Source organism: Lontra canadensis, unplaced genomic scaffold (assembly GCF_010015895.1).
Source record: "Lontra canadensis isolate GAN:19392208 unplaced genomic scaffold, GSC_riverotter_1.0 scaffold24, whole genome shotgun sequence".
Lineage (NCBI taxonomy): Eukaryota > Metazoa > Chordata > Mammalia > Carnivora > Mustelidae > Lontra > Lontra canadensis.
In genome coordinates, this window is record NW_022631018.1 from 9,074,794 (window position 1) to 9,096,263 (window position 21,470).

General features: G+C 46.7%; 1 protein-coding gene across 1 annotated transcript in view; it reads right to left on the minus strand.

The window, feature by feature from the left end:
• The window catches only part of SMYD2 (SET and MYND domain containing 2), a 47,897-nt gene that overhangs the window by 17,611 nt on the left and 8,816 nt on the right, over positions 1–21,470 (minus strand). Inside the window, exons 2-4 of the mRNA XM_032862748.1 lie at positions 11,572–11,635; positions 2,656–2,766; positions 119–179 (exon numbers count right to left, since the gene is read on the minus strand). Of these exons, the coding sequence (XP_032718639.1) occupies positions 119–179; positions 2,656–2,766; positions 11,572–11,635 (236 nt within the window). The remainder of the gene's footprint in view (positions 1–118; positions 180–2,655; positions 2,767–11,571; positions 11,636–21,470) is intronic.

A 21,470-nucleotide genomic window follows, 5' to 3' on the forward strand; every position in this document is an offset into this window, starting at 1 on the left:
AAAACTAGTTGTTAAAATCCCCAGCACCACAAGCTTCCCGTGCCTTTCTCCAGCCCTGCCTTGTCCACAGACACATGTCCCTCCAACGACTCCTCAGCCGGTCACAGAAAAAACTCACGTGATTCAAACTCCTTCACAGCTAACAACTTCTCGGAAGGTGTTCGCTCTGGGTGGATCTTCTGGTGATCGAGAAGAAACCACACAGATGGAGATGTTAACCACCAGGGCAAAAAGTGGTGCTTTCACTGTTACATCGACATCAGGGAAGAGCAACGATTCTCAATGAAGAAAACCCTCCCAGGAGTCCTGCTGTTGGGTGCTGCAAGTATCTGCCCGGTGCCCAAATCAGAAGGACTTTCTCGGAAAACTTTCTTAAGCGTCTGCCACATTCCTGACAGCCGGTAGCGTGCTGTGCGCACAGTAGGCTTAAAGATGCCCACTACGGGAAAGGAGAGTGGCGAGACATCAACTTTTTTAGGGCCCCGACTTAAAAGGACTCTGAGTCTACAGGGGAACCATCCTATTTATTATTTCTCCTTCTAAAAAGGAACAAAAATCAAACCCCCCATCCATTTTACACTTTCTTTAAGCATAGGCTAAAATGATCTCAAATTCTGTGTTTCAAAAGGAACACTTTTGGTGGTATCTGTGAGCCCAGATTCACTTTAAACGTGTTGCCGGCTTTGTTCTAGACACCCCAAGAGGAGCTAACAATAGTAAACCTGCTAGGCTTTGAGAACATGAATAAACTTGGTGTTGACAAGAGTTCAAAAGCAGAGCTCAAGAGCTGGCCTGAGGCCGTGTCTTTGTAATCTGGCTATTCCATCTGGGGGTACAGGTGCTCTCGCAGGGCACTCTCTCCTCCCTGGTTAACATGTTAAGCTTACCCTTGGTGGTTGGGTAGCCTGTCTCCCCTAACCCTTTGCAAGCTACTAGAATACAAATGGTCTGGTTTCTCTACTAATCATCAAGTCCTACTGAGATGAAAAGATGGCCAGGTAACTTTTCATTTAACAGACTATCAGCAGCAATAAGTAATTATAATACAAGTTGAATGCAACTGGCATAAACTCATCAGAGCCTTCAGACCACCCTCCCGGTGCCAAAACATTGCCACTGTTCTTTTTGGAGCAGAAATCTTCCATTCACAGGATACATTCCTGTAAGATCAGTTAAGTCCTCTTGCCTGGGAAAGCTTTTCATTCAGGGAAAATACACGGGCTTCTTTGGAATTCTTAACCACAGTACTATAAATGCCACCAAAGAGTGTGAGGCGGGGGCAGGGGAGGACCACCCCGTCCTCCCCAAAATGCTCACAGATCTGTGACACCGCACCCAGTCACACTGCCTCCTCCCACCCTGTCCCCCGACCAAGAATTTGGCTCATGCTTCAGGATCATTGTCAGTTGAGGACTCAAAAATTAACACCCTCCTAGGAAAACAGTTTGGATGTTTTTGGTCTCACCCTACAGGCAGCCCGTGACTCCTCTGCTCACCCCAGAGCAGACGATGTGGCACTCCAGCAAGCACCTGACCCACGCCACACATAATGGAATAATGACCTCAGAGTTCGGAAATGTTCTACCTCTGTTTATGTGGCCCAGGATCCTAACTTGGGCCGGGGACAGATATGTGCCAGTCATTACAATCCGCTTTGGCTCAGATAAAAAAATAGAAAGTTTTAAAGGAAGGTGGGCTATAAAGAAGGTGTAAAGGGCAGGTATAAAGAAGTGGATGAAATTTCAGCTTCAAGACAAGTACAGGGGCCCTGCCCCCAACTCAGCAGCAGTAAGCCCCTCCCTGACACAGGCAGGGTCTCCGCAGATCTAGGCCTTCTAAGTGCCGCGCAACCTATTACGCTGTGTCACAAGGATACGTCCCGTGGTGTTTCTCCCCCATCTTTTAGTTTGGTCCCAAGAGATCTGGCACTTCATGAGCCCCGTCAGTAAGGACCGACTGAAAAAGGCGGAGGATTCCAGTCCTGGCATCATCTTTGGAGGACACTGTCCAGGACCATCATCAGTTCCCCTGGGGGCATTTCTCACTTTACTTCTTCTTTCTTTTACGCCCTTCCTCTCTCACTGTGCCTCGATTTCTCATCTTTTCCTCTCCTTCCCCTTTTCTTCTCCTTTGCATCTGTCATGCTGGCTATTCCAGCCCCGTCCCCTGCCTGCCTAGATGAGAGCAAGTAGGAGACGGAGACAGCGGGGAACAGGACGCTGCTGGGAGGAGGGACAGGGAACACTCTAGGTGTCGAAAAGAAAGGGGAAAACCGCAAAGCTTCTCAGGCCAGCCCGGGTCCCTAGGAAGCTCTAGTTATTTTCACTCAGGTCTTCACACTGGAAAAGGCCGTATTTTTCTAGGTAAACCTGTCTCATTTAAAAAAAAAAAAAAAAAAAGTTCAGAATTTAACAGCTGTGGCTGTGTTCCCAACCTGGGGTAAGTGACATCCTCGTAGCACGGGGACAATAACAAACAGTTTCTGCCTGCAGTGTTATTCCCACACCCGCTCGTGGGGACGTGAGGGGAAATGAGAATCCAAGAATGTTTAACCAGAGATGGTCACCACGGGCCACTCCTCTTTCTGACCTTTAAGGAAAAAAAAAAAAAAAAGAAAAAAAGAAAGTGCACTTGAACATCATCCCATTTCCTCACCTGTTTGGCCAGAATCCTTGCGGTTAGCCTTACAGTCTCTGAGGGATTCCAGTTTTCCCCAAAAACAACCATGGGAGAACATTCCAGCTTGTGCATGGGCCAATCTTCTTTCTGGGAAAGTTAGAAAAAATAAAATGATTAAACACTCACACACAGGAATAAAGTTCAAGAAGAGAGCATGCAGTAAGTCCTTCTAGTGAAGGTCAAGTGAAATATGTTTCCTTTTGGAAAACACAATAAAGCTCACAAAAGCGAGAGACAAAAACATCCTTTAAGATAGAGACGGTTGTATGGCCTTGACTCAGGCCTGGCCAAGGTCGTTGGGATGAGAAAATCTACTTTGTGTTTTTTCATCAATATGTCATCTTCCTGCAGCCCCTCATTCGCCCAAACGGCGCATGCTGCCTTCTGTTATCTGTGATTTGGGGTATTTGCCATTGATCTGGCCCCGTGCCCTCACAGTCCTGTTCTGCTTCTGTTCTCACATCGGGGCAAAGCCCTGAGAGCTGTACTCAGCCACTTGTCTCCTTTCATAGGTGACAAAAACGGAACACAAATGAAGGCTTTGGCAAGAGCCCAAGTTGAAGAGCCTGGCAGAGGCAATCACTGGCCACATTTAGGAATACAGGCTCCCTGAAGAGTCCCCTGACAAAGGAACACCGTAGTCCTTTCGGTCCTGTCTTGATGCTCTCATGCCCCAGGTTGGGACACAAAAGGTAGGTGCTCACTACGGGCAGGGGAGGGACGCTGTGCATGGGGACTGGTGAGGCTGAGGGAGAAGGACACCATGGTGCCGTGGTGGCCGTGGAGAGGAGTGAGGGTTGGGGTGGAGCTGGCGATGCCATCACTGGTGACAGGGGCGGGGGGATGACAGAGAATGGACGGGACATCATGGAGGGATGCACTGATTGACAAGAAGCAGCGGTGCTGGCGAGACGGAGTCAGGGGCAGCTGGGGAGGAGGTCGAAAGCAGAGCTGGGACCTGGGAGAAAGGGGTGGAGGGTGGAGAGAGGATGACTTGTGAGGTGGGAAATCTCATAGCACTTGTGACGGGAGTCTGCAGGCACACCGCCTCTCGACAGAAGCGGACATATCCTGGCTTCCCTCAGCCTTCCCCACCTCAGAAAACAGCGAGTCTGTTCTTTCAGATGCTCAGGCTGGAGCCCGGGGTCATCCTTGTTGCCTGCCCCATGCTCCCCAGTCACCTCCAGCACACCCGTTCTCCCTGCCTTCAGAACAGATCTAGAACCTGATCACCCCTCATTGCCCCACCCTCCTGCCCGCTGCAGCTCCCACACCCTCCCCCACCCCAGGACCGCCCATGCCTCCCACCCACATGCCCACTACTGCGCCTGCCCCTGCTAACTAGGATCAGTAAAGCAGCAGGGTAGTCAATCCTGCTACACAGAACTCAGATCTCGCCAGTTCTCGGCTCAGAACCTTCTAATGGCAGAGTCTTAGAGATGACCGATAAGCCACTCATGCTGGGGACCCCCCCCCACTCCTCTGACCCCATCGCCTCCTGCCACACTCTCACCTCAGCCCCACGCTGCTCCTTACACAGACCATGCGCACTGCTGCCCTAACACCTCTTGTACTTGCTGTATTCCTGGCTGGTGCCCTCTTCCTCTAGATGTCCATGTTGCTCCCTGCCTACCGCTTCTCATCTCTGGCTCCGATGTTACCTCCTCAGGATTCCTGCCACGAATACCCACTAGCACGTGCCCACCCCTGCACGTTCTCTTGCTCTATACATCTCTGGTACTTCTCACCACCTGATATGCTACGTATTTACTAGTTTGTGGTATCTGTCTCCCCCTATTAAAATAAAGGAACTCAGTCTGGTGTGGGTTTTTTCCCACATTTATAACCCAGAAGCTAGAACAGGGCCTCACATTTACAAGGTCCTCGATAAAGTTGCTGAAAGAATGAAGATGTCTCTCTTGCCCCCTGCCCCCCACCACCGCACCAAGAAGGAAGGACACCACTACGTGGTGCAGGCCACTGGCTCAAGTTCAGTGCCGAGATGTTCCGCACAGTTAAATAACGCCGTGCCAAATATAACCAAGTGCACGGAGAGAAATGACAAGATATGCACGAGGGAGAAGGGGATCTGTTTTTAGCCAAAGCCTGAAATGAGAGCACGGTGATGAGGCAAAGAGGCAAAGACCAAGAAGGCTTTAGGCCTTGAGGCATCTGAGGGGAGTGGGGACGGCCAGTAGGAGACAGATAGATAATTAGCAACCACAAGCACGTGTCCTCTGTGAAACCAGGAATTCTAAGAGAAGGCTTTGCAGGGCCTTGGAGATGCCTGTTTCCTGAACAGCAGGTCTTGTCCTCCGTGTTCAACAATAATGACTCCTGGGAGAAGGAAGTTTAACCCCAACCTTTCTTACCACGATTTATGTATTATTTAGTAATAGAATCAATTCATTAAGAGCACATAAAATCGAGGCTAATATAAGTAACACATGACGCTGACAATTATAGATGGGAATGTCCTCAAAGGGAAGGGAGCCTCTGGGAAGGAGAGCAGAGTGCTGTCAAGGAAGTGGACCCTGGGTCTGGGGCTCAGGAAACCTGCATTCTTAGCCCCGTGCTCCTCAGCTCTGTGACAGCAGGCAGACCTCTTAATCCCTCCGCAGCTGTACCCTTGGCTGTCAATAACGTAATCTCTGAGTTACTTAGCAGTTCCAAATTCCAAGGCTATGATTTGACACCTTCCAAGAGTGATAATCAGATCCGAAGCCTGACGAGGACTGAGACATGCAGGACCTTCACGTGGGGACAACGAGGCATCGGTGCAAACACAGAGGGTCCTCATCAGGATCCAATTAGCTCATCCTGGAGAAGCACCTAGAACAGCGCCTGGCACATGGCACACTCTCAAAACATGTGGGAACCTGTTCATTCACTGGTTCGTTCGTCCGTCCGCTCATTCATGCATTCATTCGTGCATGCAATGAGCTCTGCAACTGACCCTAGAGGCAGGGAGGGGAGATGAAGTCCTGAACTTGAAGGAGTTTGTGACCGTGACAGGAGACACATATGTGACATGGATCCACACACAGCCCGTGAAAGCAGACAGCACAATAATTCAAAGTGTGGAATCACAGAAGTATCATCAAGGGAAATGTCCCCAAATAAGTTTTCACACCTTCTGCTGGAAGGTGGTGAGAGATGTGGACTAAGGGAGGAATGACAGAGAGGTACCTCCACGGCACTGTTTTAATTCTTTAAAACAACAACAACAAAAAGCTGGGAGGGAGGCTCGCATCTGGCAAGAGCACCAGTTCGGTCCTGAGCGTCATCTGACATGCCGTCCTCTGTCACAGGGATGGTTCCCACACCGGAGAGAACCTGACAGCGGCAATTTGCCCAAGTGCTGACTAGAAAAACTGTAAATAATCAGACTGGACAAAACTTGGGAAAAAATTGGCTATCCTGAGGAATTGGAATAGGCAGTATCAACAAACAGTTCATTTTGTTTTGTTGTGTTTCAGTATCAGTGGTTTCTTCGTACACACAGTGGTTTTGTAACTGCTTATCTAAGCTTTTTAAAACATTTTTGTGAGTCTTTCTAAAACTCTGAGTATCTTTCTTCAAAAGTCAAGCTATTTCTTCTGCCCTGATTGCAATCTTTTTATAATTTTATGTGAATTCGGATCTTATTTTTCCATTAAAGTAATATATACAAATAGACAGGAAGGACTGAGAAAGACAGATAGCAAAGAGCTAGTAGAGATTTTCTCTGGAAGGACAAAAATCATGGATCTTTTCTGTTGTCTTTTCAGACTGTATTTTCCAGATTTTTCTAAAATGAACAAAGATTATTTGTCCAATGAAGTTAAATAATTAAATCAATGTAAAAGGAAAATACAGAAATTTCGGTACCCTATTTAAACCTCGAGGTCATTTTCAGCCAATGTAATAACTGTTCTGCATGACTCTTGTGTGTGCATGGACAAAAATGCATCAAGACACATAAAGAGTTGGAAAATTGTCTCAGGATGCACCAGCATTTTCAACCTTGGAAGAAACAACTGACCATTATTTCGTCCAGTTTTCTGCTGAGTGAATGATAATGCTGTCTTCCTGGACAAGGAGACTGAGCTTTTATTGTGAAGTCCCCATTCCTAACTTTTGCACCTGGTATTTCTCTTGGCTTTAATGGAGCTTTTGAAGCAGATGTAGTCTACTTGACCAAATGCATGTGACTTCCTGAAATGCGGAACAGTAAGAAAACATCATGGGATTTCTGCTGCCACTACCATTATCATCAAGGGGAGGAGTACAAAGGAGTCAGGTGCACACCGACCACCTCACACGAAGGTGATTGAGGCTGCTGGGCCCCCATCACAAAGACATAGGCTTTGTTTTATGTTTCGCTTCAAGAGCCAGGGGACGGGCTCATTCATTCATCCACACGTTTTCCCACCGGTGATGTGGAACATTTAGAGAAAAGGTTGATCAAGTTCAAGATGCTTCCAAGGTTTGGGTTAAGGGACCAAAGTGAATTTAACGAGGACTGAACCTGTGACTCTCGCCCAATTCCCTAATTCACCCATAACAACAAGAGGGTCGGGTGAGTATTTCTTATGCATCTTCCACGCTTCAGTTACCTTCTCTTCAACAAGGAAATTCACAAATTTTCTCACGTCCTTAGTCACATACTCCTCACATGTGCTTTTTTATCCCCATCAGGGCAAGCCCCTTCTTACTTTCAAAAACACTCTCGTAACCCCATCACCTCTGTTTACACATCACGAACAGTTTCTTTTCTATTTGTTAATGTTAAGAAATAACACCCTAGAAAGTTCTACTCTACAATGGTTCCTCTATAAAATAACTTTGTAAAACCATTCTCTTGAACATGTCATGGTGCAATTTAATGAAGAAGTCTAAGTGAGGCAATAATATACTTTGCTTTCCAGGCATATTTATAAAAATAAATATAGTTCATTAAAACACACAGATTACAAAATAAGCCTAACTAAAAAGGAACTTCTATTTCTTTTATGTTTCCTCCCATTATCCTTTCATGCATCATCAATTAAAATCTTTCCTCTGGCAGGATCACACTGAGTCAAGTGAATGAAGAGAAAAGTAAATGGGACAAGATATCACCAAATTGTATAAAATAAAGTGAAATTCTAAAGCACTGCGGTCAGGGAAGAGGGCTTGGGGAGAGTGCACGTAGTGGCTAGGGTCTCCTGAGATGCTGTACTCCCTGGGAAGACGACACCCTTGGGAAGTGTGCTGCCTTAGCACTCTTGGGGTAGATTTTTGGCAAAGATGACATGAGAAGGGGCTCTCCCCTTTCATGTCCACTGAAGGTCACTTCTCTTTGACATGTCCCTATAGTGCCCCCTCTCTCAGAGGGCCCTCAAGACCCCCAAAAGCACCATGTTGGAAAGCAGAGACAGCCTCCCACCAGCAGTCTGTACAGCCTAGTCCCCAGTCCTGCCCCTGTGACCTTGGGCAGGTCACCCAACCACTTGTGGCCACTGTTTTCTTATCTACTGACATGTTGGACCTGGTAACCTTCACTCTGACACCCCCCTTTCCACCTCTGCTGTTTGGTGTCCAGCTCTGCACTCCAGGTGGGCGTGTTCTACGTGGTGGTGAGGAGCAGCCAAGGGCTCTGGTCTCTCAGGTGGAGAATTGCTCAGTTACCTGCCTCTTCCCATCTCTGCCCTTGCTTTATACAGCACAGCTCCCCCTTTGATCCCACCCAAGCACCCCCTTAGGAGGAAAACTGAATACATTTTTATCTGGAGCTAATGCCCCAGATTCCTCCCCTAATGATTATACGTATGAAGTTCCTGAACTGTCATTTCTTTCTCGGCACTTGCTTTTGTTAAACCCTTAGGACCATTCTAGGTCTTACAATCCACTGCCTTGCTCTGACTTAGTTCTTCAGCACGAAAGCATGACAAACCTTAATGGCCATTAACCTCTTCCTTCAACAAAAGGGGACAGATGAGGGGCACCTGGGTGGCTCAGTGGGTTAAAGCCTCTGCCTTCGTCTCAGGTCAGGGTCTCAGGGTCCTGGGATCGAGCCCCGCATTGGGCTCTCTGCTCAGCAGAGAGCCTGTTTCCCCCCCTCTCTCTATCTGCCTCTCTGCCTACTTGTGAACTCTCTCCCTCTCTCTGTCAAATAAATAAATAAAACCTTTAAAAAAAAGGCGGGGGGACAGATGAAACAAGAATAAAACTTCCAGATGAAAACCAGTCTGTCACCTCTGGCAACAAGTGGCATCAGGAACCGGGTATCACTTGTCATTTAGGGAGGGACTTTGGCCACTAGATACTTCCCAGAAGCACAGCAAACTTGAACTGCAGAAGTACTCTCCAGGGTTGAGGGGAAAACCCACTACTTTACCCGAACACTGGGTAAAGAGCAGGGAAGACTCTCCATCACGAGGTTGGTCACAGCAAGCTGTCTTGGCCTGAGACCTTGAACTTGACTTAGCATCACAGAGCAAGACCCCCGGCTCCAGGCTTCCTGGCTACCCAAGCAAGCTCCTTATGATCTGACCACCTGGACAGTCTGTTCACAGGAGAACATACAGACCACCAAACTGCTTGCTGTCGAGTGAAATGCAGCACCCTGGTGCACACAGGCTGATGTATTTGGTTCACGTGAACCCCCGTAGGGAGAGCGCCCCTTGCTGTGTGCTCACAGATGAGCTCTCCAAGTCTGCAGCTTTGGGAAACTCGGTCCTGGAGGGAAGAGGAGCCCCATCGGCCACCTTGAAAAGCCCCCTGGACTGCAATGGTTCATCAAAATAGTGCCATCTAGGGAGGCGTAATGGGAGAAGAGTTAGCAACACGCTCAGAAAACCCTGAGGTAATGGGCGTCTCACGCAGTCTGATTCTTTGTATTAACGCAGTGTTTACAGCTCATCAGAGAACGTAAGGCTCATTTTGTAATAAGCATGACTCACACAACGTACACTGTTTAGTGTTCTCAGGGTTTTAGAATCCATCCATTCTCTTAGGGTAAACGAAACAAAAACCAAAACCAAAACAAACCCAGTCTGTCAAATCTAAAGTATGCTATATACTTTATTCTTTGCACAGCTGAGCTGGGGTCCAGCCTAAATTACCGTCACAGTATATCCCGTATGTCCTCACACCTGTCCACGGCATCTCAGTTTATAGAGAACTTTCATAGCTCTCCTATCACTAGGTCGCTGCCGTTTGTCAGGACGGGCACTACCGCCGTCATTCATGTGTGAAGGCACCAAGCGCAGAGATGTCCTGCGGCTGGTCGAGTTCATAGAGATAGCAGGTTGCAGAGTTAGGACCCTCTCCTTCTACTATTCTGTGCTATACAGTCCGAACTCTATGCAATTTTCCTATCTTACTTCCCTAACAAACCAGAATGTAATGAGTTAATTTTTCTAGAAGAATTTAACTTAAATCTAGAAAGAGCTAACTTATCATTCCTGGAATCAGATCATGGAATTCCCAGGGCTCTCTGATCTCCCCAGCACCAGAGCGATCCAACCACAACTGGTAGGAGCAAAGTATGATCTCTCCTCCTTGAAAGAAGTCACACTCCCTGAAAACTCAATGATAAACCCATTTATATTCCCACTGTCACACAGGCTGACCACCTCTGGAAGCCTGCCAGGGGAGACACAGGGGAGTGGGATGCACAGGGCCCGCAAACCCAAGGCTGAGGTCTCCAGGCCAATGGCTCAACCTGTGCTTCATTCCAGTAAGGTGCCATTGTGACTGGAGCTCTATGGTCAGATGGGACATCAGAGCTTAGCAACCTCTCCCACTGATAAATAATAATGCTCTTTGGGGATTTTCAGGAGTCAAATGTATAGGAAGAAGAGAAGGAAAACAATGATATAGTGGGTAATCAGAAGTAGATCGGGTGGGGGGGCAAGTATGGGAGGTAAATGACACCAAGTCTGGCAAGAACAATGACCCAAAAAAAGAGGTAAAGACTAAGGAGAAAATCCTCCCCATCACTTAGAGCCACTATTTAATAGCATCAGCATTTCCCAGAGTCCACGAAAAGGTTTCCATTTAAAAAAAAAAAAAAAAAATAGACTAAGGAGGGTACACAGATGTCCAAGACCATATTCTCCCTAAATTCAAATTGTTAGAACATGGAATGAATTTTCTGCAGAATACCTATGAACATTCAGTAGAACTAGAATCTAGCGGACAAGAATGGAAAACAGCACTCTGTCCCTCAAAGAGCTACCAAGAGTTCCTCCAAATTCCTCCCTAAGTTTCCCATTGCCACGTTATTACAGGATTCCCTGGAGACTTACCCCTCGGACCAGATGGCCCACAGTCTCTATGCAACCCACCTCCTGAGTCTGTCCCAGCCCGGCTGCTTCCAAAGCACCAGCTCCAAGCACAGATTCAGCACGGCCACCCTCTGGCTGGGCAAGGCTGTGCCAGGCGCTCACTGAAGTCTGGCTGGACTCAGACTGGCTTTGAATAGGCCAAGGGAGACGTGTGGCCTGCTTATGGGGATTTATAAAAATACAGACCTGTGACAGTAAAAATTAAAGTATTTTAAAGGTACCATTTTAGCATTTTTTGTTTGTCACCTCCTCAGTGTTCCATCTGTTGTTGGCAGGTTTGGGGAGCAAACTGTCAACCTTGGTAATGCACCTGCCTGCACCCAACATGCCCTCCTCAGGTCTTTCCCCTTCGCCTGCACCTGGCTGTGGCCCCAGAGCATCGCTGTCTATCACTGGCTGCCTTCAGTCCTAGGCCAGCGCTCAAGGGCATCCAGCCGCAACCACGAAGGCCCGAAGTAAGCTTTCCGCTCTGGCTGCAAAGGGTGCTGGGAATGGCGTGACAAGGAAAGGGAAGGACATCAGGGTCCCGCTCTTCAGAGGAAACAAGGCCCTCCCTACCAGTTGGCCCAGAACCTACCTGACACTCCACATTGCAGTAAAATGCCTGCTTGCATCTTCCACATTTGGACAATCCTTCTTTCCTTAAAAACAGAAAGGGCACTGTAGTGGTGAGAGGCACAGAAACGTGAAGCTGCACATTTTATCATGCAATCATAAAAGCCATCTGGTCAGGAAGCAGAGCCAGGATTCACCTTACCTTACTCTCCCACTGATAAAGTGGCATTTTCCCAAAGGAGAATTGTGACCAGATTCAGTCCTTGGGTAGGAGTAAGTTAGTCAAGCAGTACATGCACCAGTGTTTCCCCACCCTGGTGGTGGGAAGGGCACCTTCCCAACTGACAGGCAGTGTGTCTATGACTCATGAGCCTGGCCTGGACACCAGAGCTTCTGCATTGCCTGCACTAGTACTCAGTAGTTTGGGGCAAGTCAAAGGCCCTTAGGTCCTGATTTTCTCACCTACTACAGAGGGACAGAGATAAACAAAACCATCTTAGAGGTTTGACCTCATACAGACAGAGGCTTAGAGGCCACCTGTACTAGTGAAAATGCAGTGTGAGTGACAACCTCTATTAATTAGAAATGCAAGTAAGGCAGAAGATGGAACAGGGTATGTCAGTAATTCCTATGCTGCCCAGAAAGCCAAGTTTAAAAACAATGCAACCCACCTGGGCGGCTCAGCCCATTGAGCATCTGACTCTTGGTTTCTGCTCTGGCCATGACGTCAGGGTGGTGAGATTAAGCCTCGTATCAGGCTCTGCACTTAGCATGGAGTCTGCTTATGATTTTCTCTCTCCCTCTCCCCACTCAAAATGTGTGTGTGTGTGTGTGTGTAATGCAACCCATAAAGCAGAGACATACTCATATAAAACATTACTGGATGTGATCGGTACCCATACCACCTCGTCGGTGTACTGCACTGAGTGATTCTTCTGCCTTTGTAATGAGGTCAACAGTCCCCTTCCTTGCCATATCACCTCCCTGCTTCCGCTAAAGGACAGAGACTCTGCTGTTTCCCAATTGTCAGGTGCTAGTGTGTTTGTCAGGTTTGATAAGTCAAAGCTTTTTCAAAAACTGTGAAGCCGCAGAATTAAACCTCACCAGAAAGAATCCTTAAACATATTTTTTTTTAGGTGGGAAAGTAACCTCTGGTTCAAAGCACGGGTCTTGTGCCCTGCCTAGGAAGCCGGCCTTCAAATTGAGGCAATGCCGAAGCCTGGCCACGAGGGGCGCTGTCGACGCTGCCAGGCTGGGCACTGCAGTGCGCCCCCGCCCCCACACTCCCCTGCAGCGCGCCCGGGGGGAGCTGATGTTCTAGAAAACACAGGGAATCACGCTGCAGACTCCTCCTCTGCTCCTTGTCAGCGAGCGGCAGTCACCACACTACTCCCACGGAATCGAGACTGCTCCCCAAATGCTCCTGTTGGAGCGAAACAGACTGCCTTGCAGTTTTCATGACAGCACTAGGATTCCAAGAAGCAGACTGTGGAGAATGTGTGGGAGAAAAACACATCTTGTGGCGGAGGCATAAATAAATATCCGGAGTTTGCACATCTCAGTAGTTTAAAAAGGAACTCACTGATTTGGCTGAGCATATTGTCTGGCCTAAAGTACCTCCCCCCACCCCTGCCCGCACCCAAGGTGCTCCTGAAGGCATCCTGACTCTGACTTTGCACTTTGCAGTAACAAAGAAACCAGAGACGGTCAGAAGGTCCCTGCTCTGCTGCATTTTACAAGGAGGAAAGAAGGACCAAAGAGGTTACAGAGAAACTACTGAGAAGTGACTTGGAAGCAAGTGCCAAGAGACAGCTAGAAGAATGCCAGGGGGATGGAAAGTCAAGAGGGGCCAAGCCAGGGAGGGAGATTTGAAAATTCCTTCCCAAAAGAGGTGCTTGGAAATGGATAATGGATGCCTAGATGCCACCCCATAAAGATGTCCATCGGAAGCAGCTGTTAACATTTGTTGTTGCAGGGGGAGAGGTCACAGAAGCTCTTTGAGAATTTGATGGAAGCTACTGGTTCTCCCAACAATCCATCTTCTCCCCAACCCCCCAAAGCAACAGAAAATTTTGGGAGATCTCAAGGGCTCAGCCACCTGAAGCCCAAAGACACTGAGCGGCCTCTGAAACTAGAGTTAAGACCCCCCGTATAAAAGATGGGAAAACTATCTCAAAAACATCCTTATTAGGCCTAGATCATACCAAAAAGCAAGGATTCGGTGGCCCGTCCTGCAGAGGCAAGCAGTAAAGTGAATTCAAAACCAAGGCTTATTTTTAGCCTCACGGTAACATACCAAGGGAGAGAAATGGCAAAACTGGGCTCTCGAGAGCTCGGGAAGAACTCTAGTGGGATTTCATCAAAACCATAAATTGCCCAAAGGCCAGGATTCATTCACTCTAGCCCGCTACCAAGTCCACAAGCCCCAAACAGCAAGAGGCAGAAAGAAACAGCTAAGTTTTAAGGGTGGGCAATTTGTTGGGTAATTTCTAGAGTCTGTCCCAGGGGTTCTCAAACTGTGGTCCGGAGACTTCTGGGATCCCAGGGACCCTTTCTGGGAGTCAGTGGGGCCAAAACTACTTTCCAAGTCACACTACAGTCTTGACAATTGCACTGCAGGGGTGCAAGGTATAAAGGAGCCTGGAGGGTAAAACATAGGGAGTCTTGGTATAAATCAAAGCAAATCAAGCTGTCCCCGTGTGTTCTTGACTTCCACAGGCTACGACTTAAGGGGGGGAAAGGCCAGTTTTACTTAAGAAGATCCCCGATGAAGCAGTAACAAGTAGTCGTTGTGTTCAGTCTTGATGCTTGGGTAGGACAGTATCTTCTGACATCCTGTGGTAAGTTAGATAAGCAACAAGGGTTTCTTCTGATCCTGAGGCACACCGGGTGGCTCAGGGAAAAGCACCTGCGTGAGCACCCGAGTCCTACCGTGAACCAGCCCCCCTTTCCCCGTGGAATCCCATTACACAAACAGTGATTCTTCAGACTTGAGGATTTGGCAGATACATGATGGAAATGAATGTCACTTCAAGGAAAACAACTGAAAATAGGTTTGGTTAATGATAAAATGTCAGCTTTCAAGCAAATGTGAGAATTTTGACAGCCTCTCATGTGAGATTGCCAGAGATATTAACAATTGTGGGGTTTTAAAAAAAAAATAGTTTATGGGGGCGCCTGGGTGGCTCAGTGGGTTAAAGCCTCTGCCTTGGGCTCAGGTCATGATCCCAGGGTCCTGGGATCAAGTCCCGAATCGGGCTCTCTGCTCAGCAGGGAGCCTACTTCCTCCTCTCTCTCTGCCTGCCTCTCTGCCTACTTGTGATCTCTGTCTGTCAAATAAATAAAATCTTAAAAAAAAAGATTAAAAAAAATAGTTTATGAAGAATATCAACTTCTAGAATGTCTATATAATTCAGTGAACCAATGTTTTTCAAAGGAGAGGGGCATGGTATTTTTAAAAATTATGCATGGCTAAAAAAGTCATTCAAAGTGCAAGACAGACCAAGGGATTTCAACGTAAGAGAGCACGTAAAGTTCACTGACACAGCTTCATTGCACACTGAAAGGTCTACCCTTTCAGACAAATTCACTTACCAAGTTTTAGTGTTGAATCAAAATATATTCACAATTTATTGAAAAGGCTGTTAAAATAGATCTCTCTGATTACGTATCTATTTGAGGCTGGATTCTCTCCACATATTTCAACCAAAACTACATAATACCACAGACTGAATTCAGAAGTGTATTTGAGAATCCAGCGGTCTTCCGGAAATCCAAACATTAAAGAGACTCGTAAAACTGGAACACCACCACTAGTCTCACTAATTCTCTTTTTCTGTAAAATAGTACTTAAAAAAAAAAAAAAATTATGCTACTAGCAGTAATAGCTGGTGTCCTTTTAAACTGAATATAATTTTCTGTTTTAATTTCAAGTACGGTCAATATTAATAAACATACTCCATATGAACAAAAGCTCTTTGCAGTTCTCAGTGTTTAAAAGTATAGAGGGATCCTTAAGACCAAACAATATGAAAACGATCTATCTTAATAAGTCTGTCAGCTCTGAGAAAAAGGCCTTGGTCCTATTTTTCAAATAAGATAATGAGGGTCCAAAGGAGAAGTATGTGATTCAACGTGGTCATTCAGCAAGTAGGTAGCAGAATCAGAATCCACATGCTGAAGTACAGATTTCGCCTTCGTCACTCAAGAACAGCCTTCCTTGAGTTACTGCGACGGTCCTTCAGGGGGATCTACTATACGAAGCAGGAATCATCTACGTGTTTGGATAACCTGACAGTAGTAACAGAACATAAGGCCGTCTTTACTCTGTTGGCACAGCCTCCCGGTTCCACCGAGACCGGTTTCATGCCACTGTGCTCCAAAAACACAATGGGGAGAAGGCAGGATCATTTCTCAACATGAGATTTCGGGAGGGAGCACCCCCACAAGGAGGGTGTCTCAACCAACAGTGTGACGCAGTCATTGGTTTCACTTAAAATGCACTGGCGTGAAATAACTGATAATCATATCAATTATAATCAATTATAATTGATTGTGTATTTGGTCTGTGGGAAGAAAGTCCTTCCCTGTCCTTCAGTACAATGCATCAAAGTGTTGCTCAGACAGACAGATACTGCGCCGGTCCAAGCTGGACCGTGTCTGCTGGCAGCCGGGTGACGGATGGCACAGCTCTCACAAACTACCAAAAAGCTTTGCCTGACTCTGGGGCAGACTGGCCTGTGTGTGCGCTCATTCAAGCAACTGCCTGCTCACATGCAAATGTTCTAGCTCATATCTTCCTGAGCCCGCCCGCCTTCAGAGCAGAGAAGGAGAAAAGCTAAAGCACTTCGTGATTGTGAAGAGCATCCAAACCTACTTTCATCTACTCCGGGTACGAGGGAAGTTCAGATGAGATGGGCTGGTGGCAGGAGAGGGCGCTCTGTTTCCCATATGCGGACACATATGGGAACTCTATCTCCCTTCCACAGCTGGGGAGACAGGTAAACTTTTCAAAGTAAGCCTGATCGTTGAAACTCAAATTAGAATTTGCTGCACTGGTTCCTACATTGTGTGTGTGTGTGTGTGTGTGTGTGCGCGCGCTTGAGAGAGGAAGGAAGACAGAGATAGAGCTTCTCTGAGTGCCTGCTGCTGACACAGACACCGAGCCAGAGAGAAACTTCATACGGGATATCCATTTTCACTGTAGGAACACACAAGGCGTTTGGAATAAACTGTCTTCCTACAGAAGACACAGCCATAAACCCTGCATTTGCAATGTAACCTGATCTGAATTGTCCAGGAGGTCTGGGGGAAAGACTGCAAAACAAAGACGACAAAACTCCTCTCAGAGAAAGACTAACAAAGGTCACTTGAAGGAATAAACTGAAATCCCTCAAAAGGAATGGAACTCCAAGACAGAGAAGAGTGAATCAGTGCCTGGGGGAGGACCCAGCAGCTCCCAGTCCCTGGGTCTGTGCTGGGATTTTGAAAACGCACTCCAGGAGATTCTAATCAGCTTCCAGGAGGCAGAATCAGCAGCCCAGGCCTCTGGTAATCCTTTCGGGTTCAGTGTTTCTCCAGGAGCAGAAGCTGCTGACTAGTGTTGAAGTAATTCTCTGCAATGCAGACTCTTTGCGAGGTAACAGCCTAAGAATTAGCGGCACATTCTGGATGTATTAGGTTGTTGAGCGACCTTGATGATGCATATTAAGGTGAGAATAAAGAGGCTGACACCGTATTTTCTAACCATGACAAGAAAGCATTTTAGAAGCCAGGTGCAAGCTTTAAAAAAGAGAGCTGAGGCTTTTTTTTTTTTTTTTTTTTCCCCTTTCCCCATCTACTCCTGATTCCTGGTTCACAATTTAGGGTGAATGTGAGGAGTCACTTCCCCACCTCTCGAGCTCAAATCCTCCTCCCTGTGCTTGAGGTACCATGTGATCTTGGGCAAAGCACTTATCCTCTCTGGACCTTTCTCTCCACTGTCAACATGCAGTTCCAACCCCATAGGGTTGTTATGAAAATCACATGAGAAAATACAAGAGATGCGTGTTACCTTCACGTTCTACGTTAGCCTCCACTCTGGTTTTAAGTGGTTCTCAACTACTGAACTGTCTTCAGTCCAAACTCATTCAGACTCCTATTTGCAGATTTATGTTTCTAAAGTCTCTGTTTTACAGGCGAATTATCTACCCTGCTGTGAACGGAAGGACTCTTTGAACTTAAGAAACAATTCCATCCACAAAGGGAGGAGAGAAATGTTATAGCAAAGTGCAACTATCTGATTATCAGCGACTGGAAGAGAACGCAAAAGACACACTCCTGTCATTTTCTGCTGGAGGAGACACACGCAGTGATTAATTTTCTTGCTTTTCAATTTGGAAGCCATGAAGATCAACAAGTTAGAGATGTAATTAACAACTCCGGCTAGTTAATGCCTTGCCGCAGGTGCTGTTGGTCTAGATAAAAAGGATTTGATCCTGTAAGCTCCCCACTTCCTGCTACTGAAACGAATGCTTAGTGGGTTTCACCATGAAAGAAAAGGAGACTGGCATGGAGGGGGTTTGCAATAACAATTACTTTTAACTAACGGTGACAGAAGAAGTGACAAGTATGCTCTGTTGAACAGAGGCAGCCCCAGCCAAATGAAAAAGAGAGAAGGAAAAAAGCCCAGCGGCGCAATATAACTTCACCATGGGTTGGAATAAGACAATCAGAAACAAAGTTAGCCTCCCACCCAGAGAGAATGGTTACACTAGCAAATTTTTATTTGAGAGAAATAAAAATTGGAGGAATTGTGGTGGAACCCTATTATAACCCTGGTCAGAGGATAAGGATAATACTAAGGCTATAGGTTTTTGTGTAATAGTGAAAGATGCTTCGCATACCACTTTAATCCACAATGTAACAGTGAAACGGACCCACGTGCAGCGGGGAGCTTCTTCCCAGAGCTGTGCTGAACCTTCCCCTTCGCACTGGGCTTTGTTCTGAGGCTTGTTAAAAGTTAGAGCCCGGGGCCTCTTGGGGAAGCAGGAGATATTTAGGGCAGGAAAGTAGCAACTAATAGCTTTTCCCAACTATTGGCACAGGAGCCATGATTTACAAGGAGGACACCGGGAGGGCAAAAAACGGTTGGCCTTTCTAGAACATGTCACAGGGCAAGGTGGAATAATAGAGGTTCGAAGGGCAGACATTTTCAGCTCTAAGTTCTGGGGCTCTCCAGTGGGTACAGTTAATAATACAGCGCCGTATACCTGAACATTGCTAAGAGGAGATCGTAAGCATTCCCACCACACACACCTAAAAGTAGGTGTGCGAGGTGACACGTTAATTACCCCGACCTTAGTAGGCACTCCACAATGTGTATCGAGTTATCATGTTGTATACTTTAAATATATACGATTATATTTGCCCATTATCCCTCAATAAAATCCAACAGAATCTTGTAAGATGACTCCACACATCACAGATTCCGTAAAAGTCAGCTCAGCAATGAAAAGAGAAAAAAGGATGACACTGATGTAGGATTTGCTGTAATGCGGGCTCTGGTGGAGATGAAATCTGTCTTTGTCTTAGAAAGAAAAAGAGATTCACGAAGCTTATGGGCAGAGGCAGGAGATACTCAGGCTAAGAACGGTGAACACGAAGTCACTCTGGGCAGCCGCTGGGTGAGGCCAGCACGCCAACGTCAGCGTGCGGGCCCTGCCGGACCCCCAGCAGTTGAGCCTGCCCAAGGAAGGCCGAAAGTACGGACTTCCAAAACCTAGCATTTTCATTTAGAAACATGTTCTACCTTAACTTCTGTGCCAGCTCCGAATGACACTTCTTTGCTGCTCTTTTACTTCTGACGCCCACTGACTGGGACATCGAAAGGAAGGAAAACAATGGATGCCTTTCTTTTTCACTCCCTCTCTCATAAAGGAACGGATAATAAATAACATCCACCATTTCCTACGGGGCTTCAGTAAGTGACAGATGTTATCCTCGGTTCTTTGTAATCAATACCAGGAATATTGGATTCCCCTGCGACCGCGGTTGCCCTCGCTTCTGTGAGGAGGTGAAGAGACCTGTCCAAAACGCCAAGGTGAGTCAGTATCAAGGAAAAGGACAAAACCAAAGGCGTATCAATTTAACTATTTAAAAACTCAAGCTGTTCCTAACAATACTGCTCACGTCAACATTCTGGCCACAAAGTAAGGGAAAAAAGAAATGTAAAAATACCTTCATAACCTATTGCTAAATGTGAATTCCAGAACAGAGGTCAGGCCTTCTGCAGCCAAACATGAGCATGAACTCCGCACCCAACAGGTGACCTGCTCTCAATCCTATCTACAAGAAAACACACCTTTTAAAACTGCTTACAGGAGAATTTTAATAGGTGACCTGCCCTCATCCCTTTGGCTCTATTTTCCTATAGACAATAAAAAACTGAAATGCCAGTCTGTTGGGGTGAACGACTCCACTGTGGACTATACCTTGAGAACTCAAGGTTATCAGCTACTATTTGAACAGATTTAACAGACATTTTTCCTTCAATCTCTGTTGATTCCGTTTGTATTTCTGAAGTAAAAACCTTTTATGTACTATAAAACTTCGTACATGAAGCAGGAAATAGGTTAATCCAATTTAGCCAAGTAAGTTCTGTTCAGAAAGTATCATTTTCTCTGTGCAAAATACTGTACCAGGCTCTGAGGAATGATATTTTTATAATAGTTGAGCAACTTGGGGACAGAGGACAGAGGCCCTACCTTCATGCAAATGGTGGTAAATATAAATTTCAGGCAAAATGACTCAGCATCCAAATGGCCTAAACGACACAGAATTGAGAGCGGGAAGGCACTCCTAGGACTGAACTCTGTAAGGACACAGAAGTTGGAGTACTACGGAGAAAGCTGTCTTACTGATTTCTGAAGCCCCAGGGTTAGAACACGATGCCTAGAATAGCAAGAGTGCTCAAAAAATGTAAATAGTCATCTACCGTAAATATAAAATAGTAAAAATTAAAACGAAGGGATTTGTGGGCTGAAGTATTTAAGAGGAGCCTCATAAAAAATGCAGTTTCCGCTAGATCTCCCTTGAGAATGAGACTCGGGAGGCGACGCTAGGGAAGGGAATCATGTAGAGAAAAGCACTCATGGTTACAGATGGGCGAAAGGAAGAATGCAGAATGACAGGGCACCGCTGCGTCGCGGGATACTGGAAAGACCACCCAGATTGTGTTTAGAGTGTGAGTTAGAGGGCGGGGAGGGATAACGCCGGTGAGTGTGGCACTTAATACGGAGGAGCAGGACAGTCAAGATTCTATCCTGAAGAAAACAGGGATCCGGGAAGGGTTCTGCGAGTGTCTGTAAGTCCTAAGGATGAGGATGAGCAGTTATATATCTAGATCAGTGAAGAGGCCTCATCCAAAGAGCCACTAGGAAAATAAGCTGCAGATACGAGACTGTTCATTTCATTATTATTGACTAAGGTAACAGAGAGACAGGCCTGGGGTGACACAGATGAATGAGATCTGGTTCCCACCCAGGAGCAAGTGTGCCCAAGGAAGTATCTGACGAGGTGCCCTGGGAGCGAAGACAAAGGGAGCTACTCCAGCCTGCCAAAATCAGGACAGACTTCTGACCTAAGAACTAGCCAGGCAAAGAGGGACAAGCAGGAGAGAATCGGCATGATGCTGTGCATTTGCTGTGCGTTTGCATAAGCCTGTGTGTGTGTGTGTGTGTGTGTGTGTGTGTGTGTGTGACTGCAGGAGTGAACCAAATCCTGCAGTGCAAGTGGGACTCAACCCTCACTCCTGAAGCCTTGCCCTGGGGGGCTCCCCCACCTCTCCTTCCTAGCCCCCCCCCAGTCCTACCAGGGCCATTCTCTGAAGATACACAGAGAACATGGAGGTGAGCTTCTTGCCCTGCTCTAACTCTAGAAAAT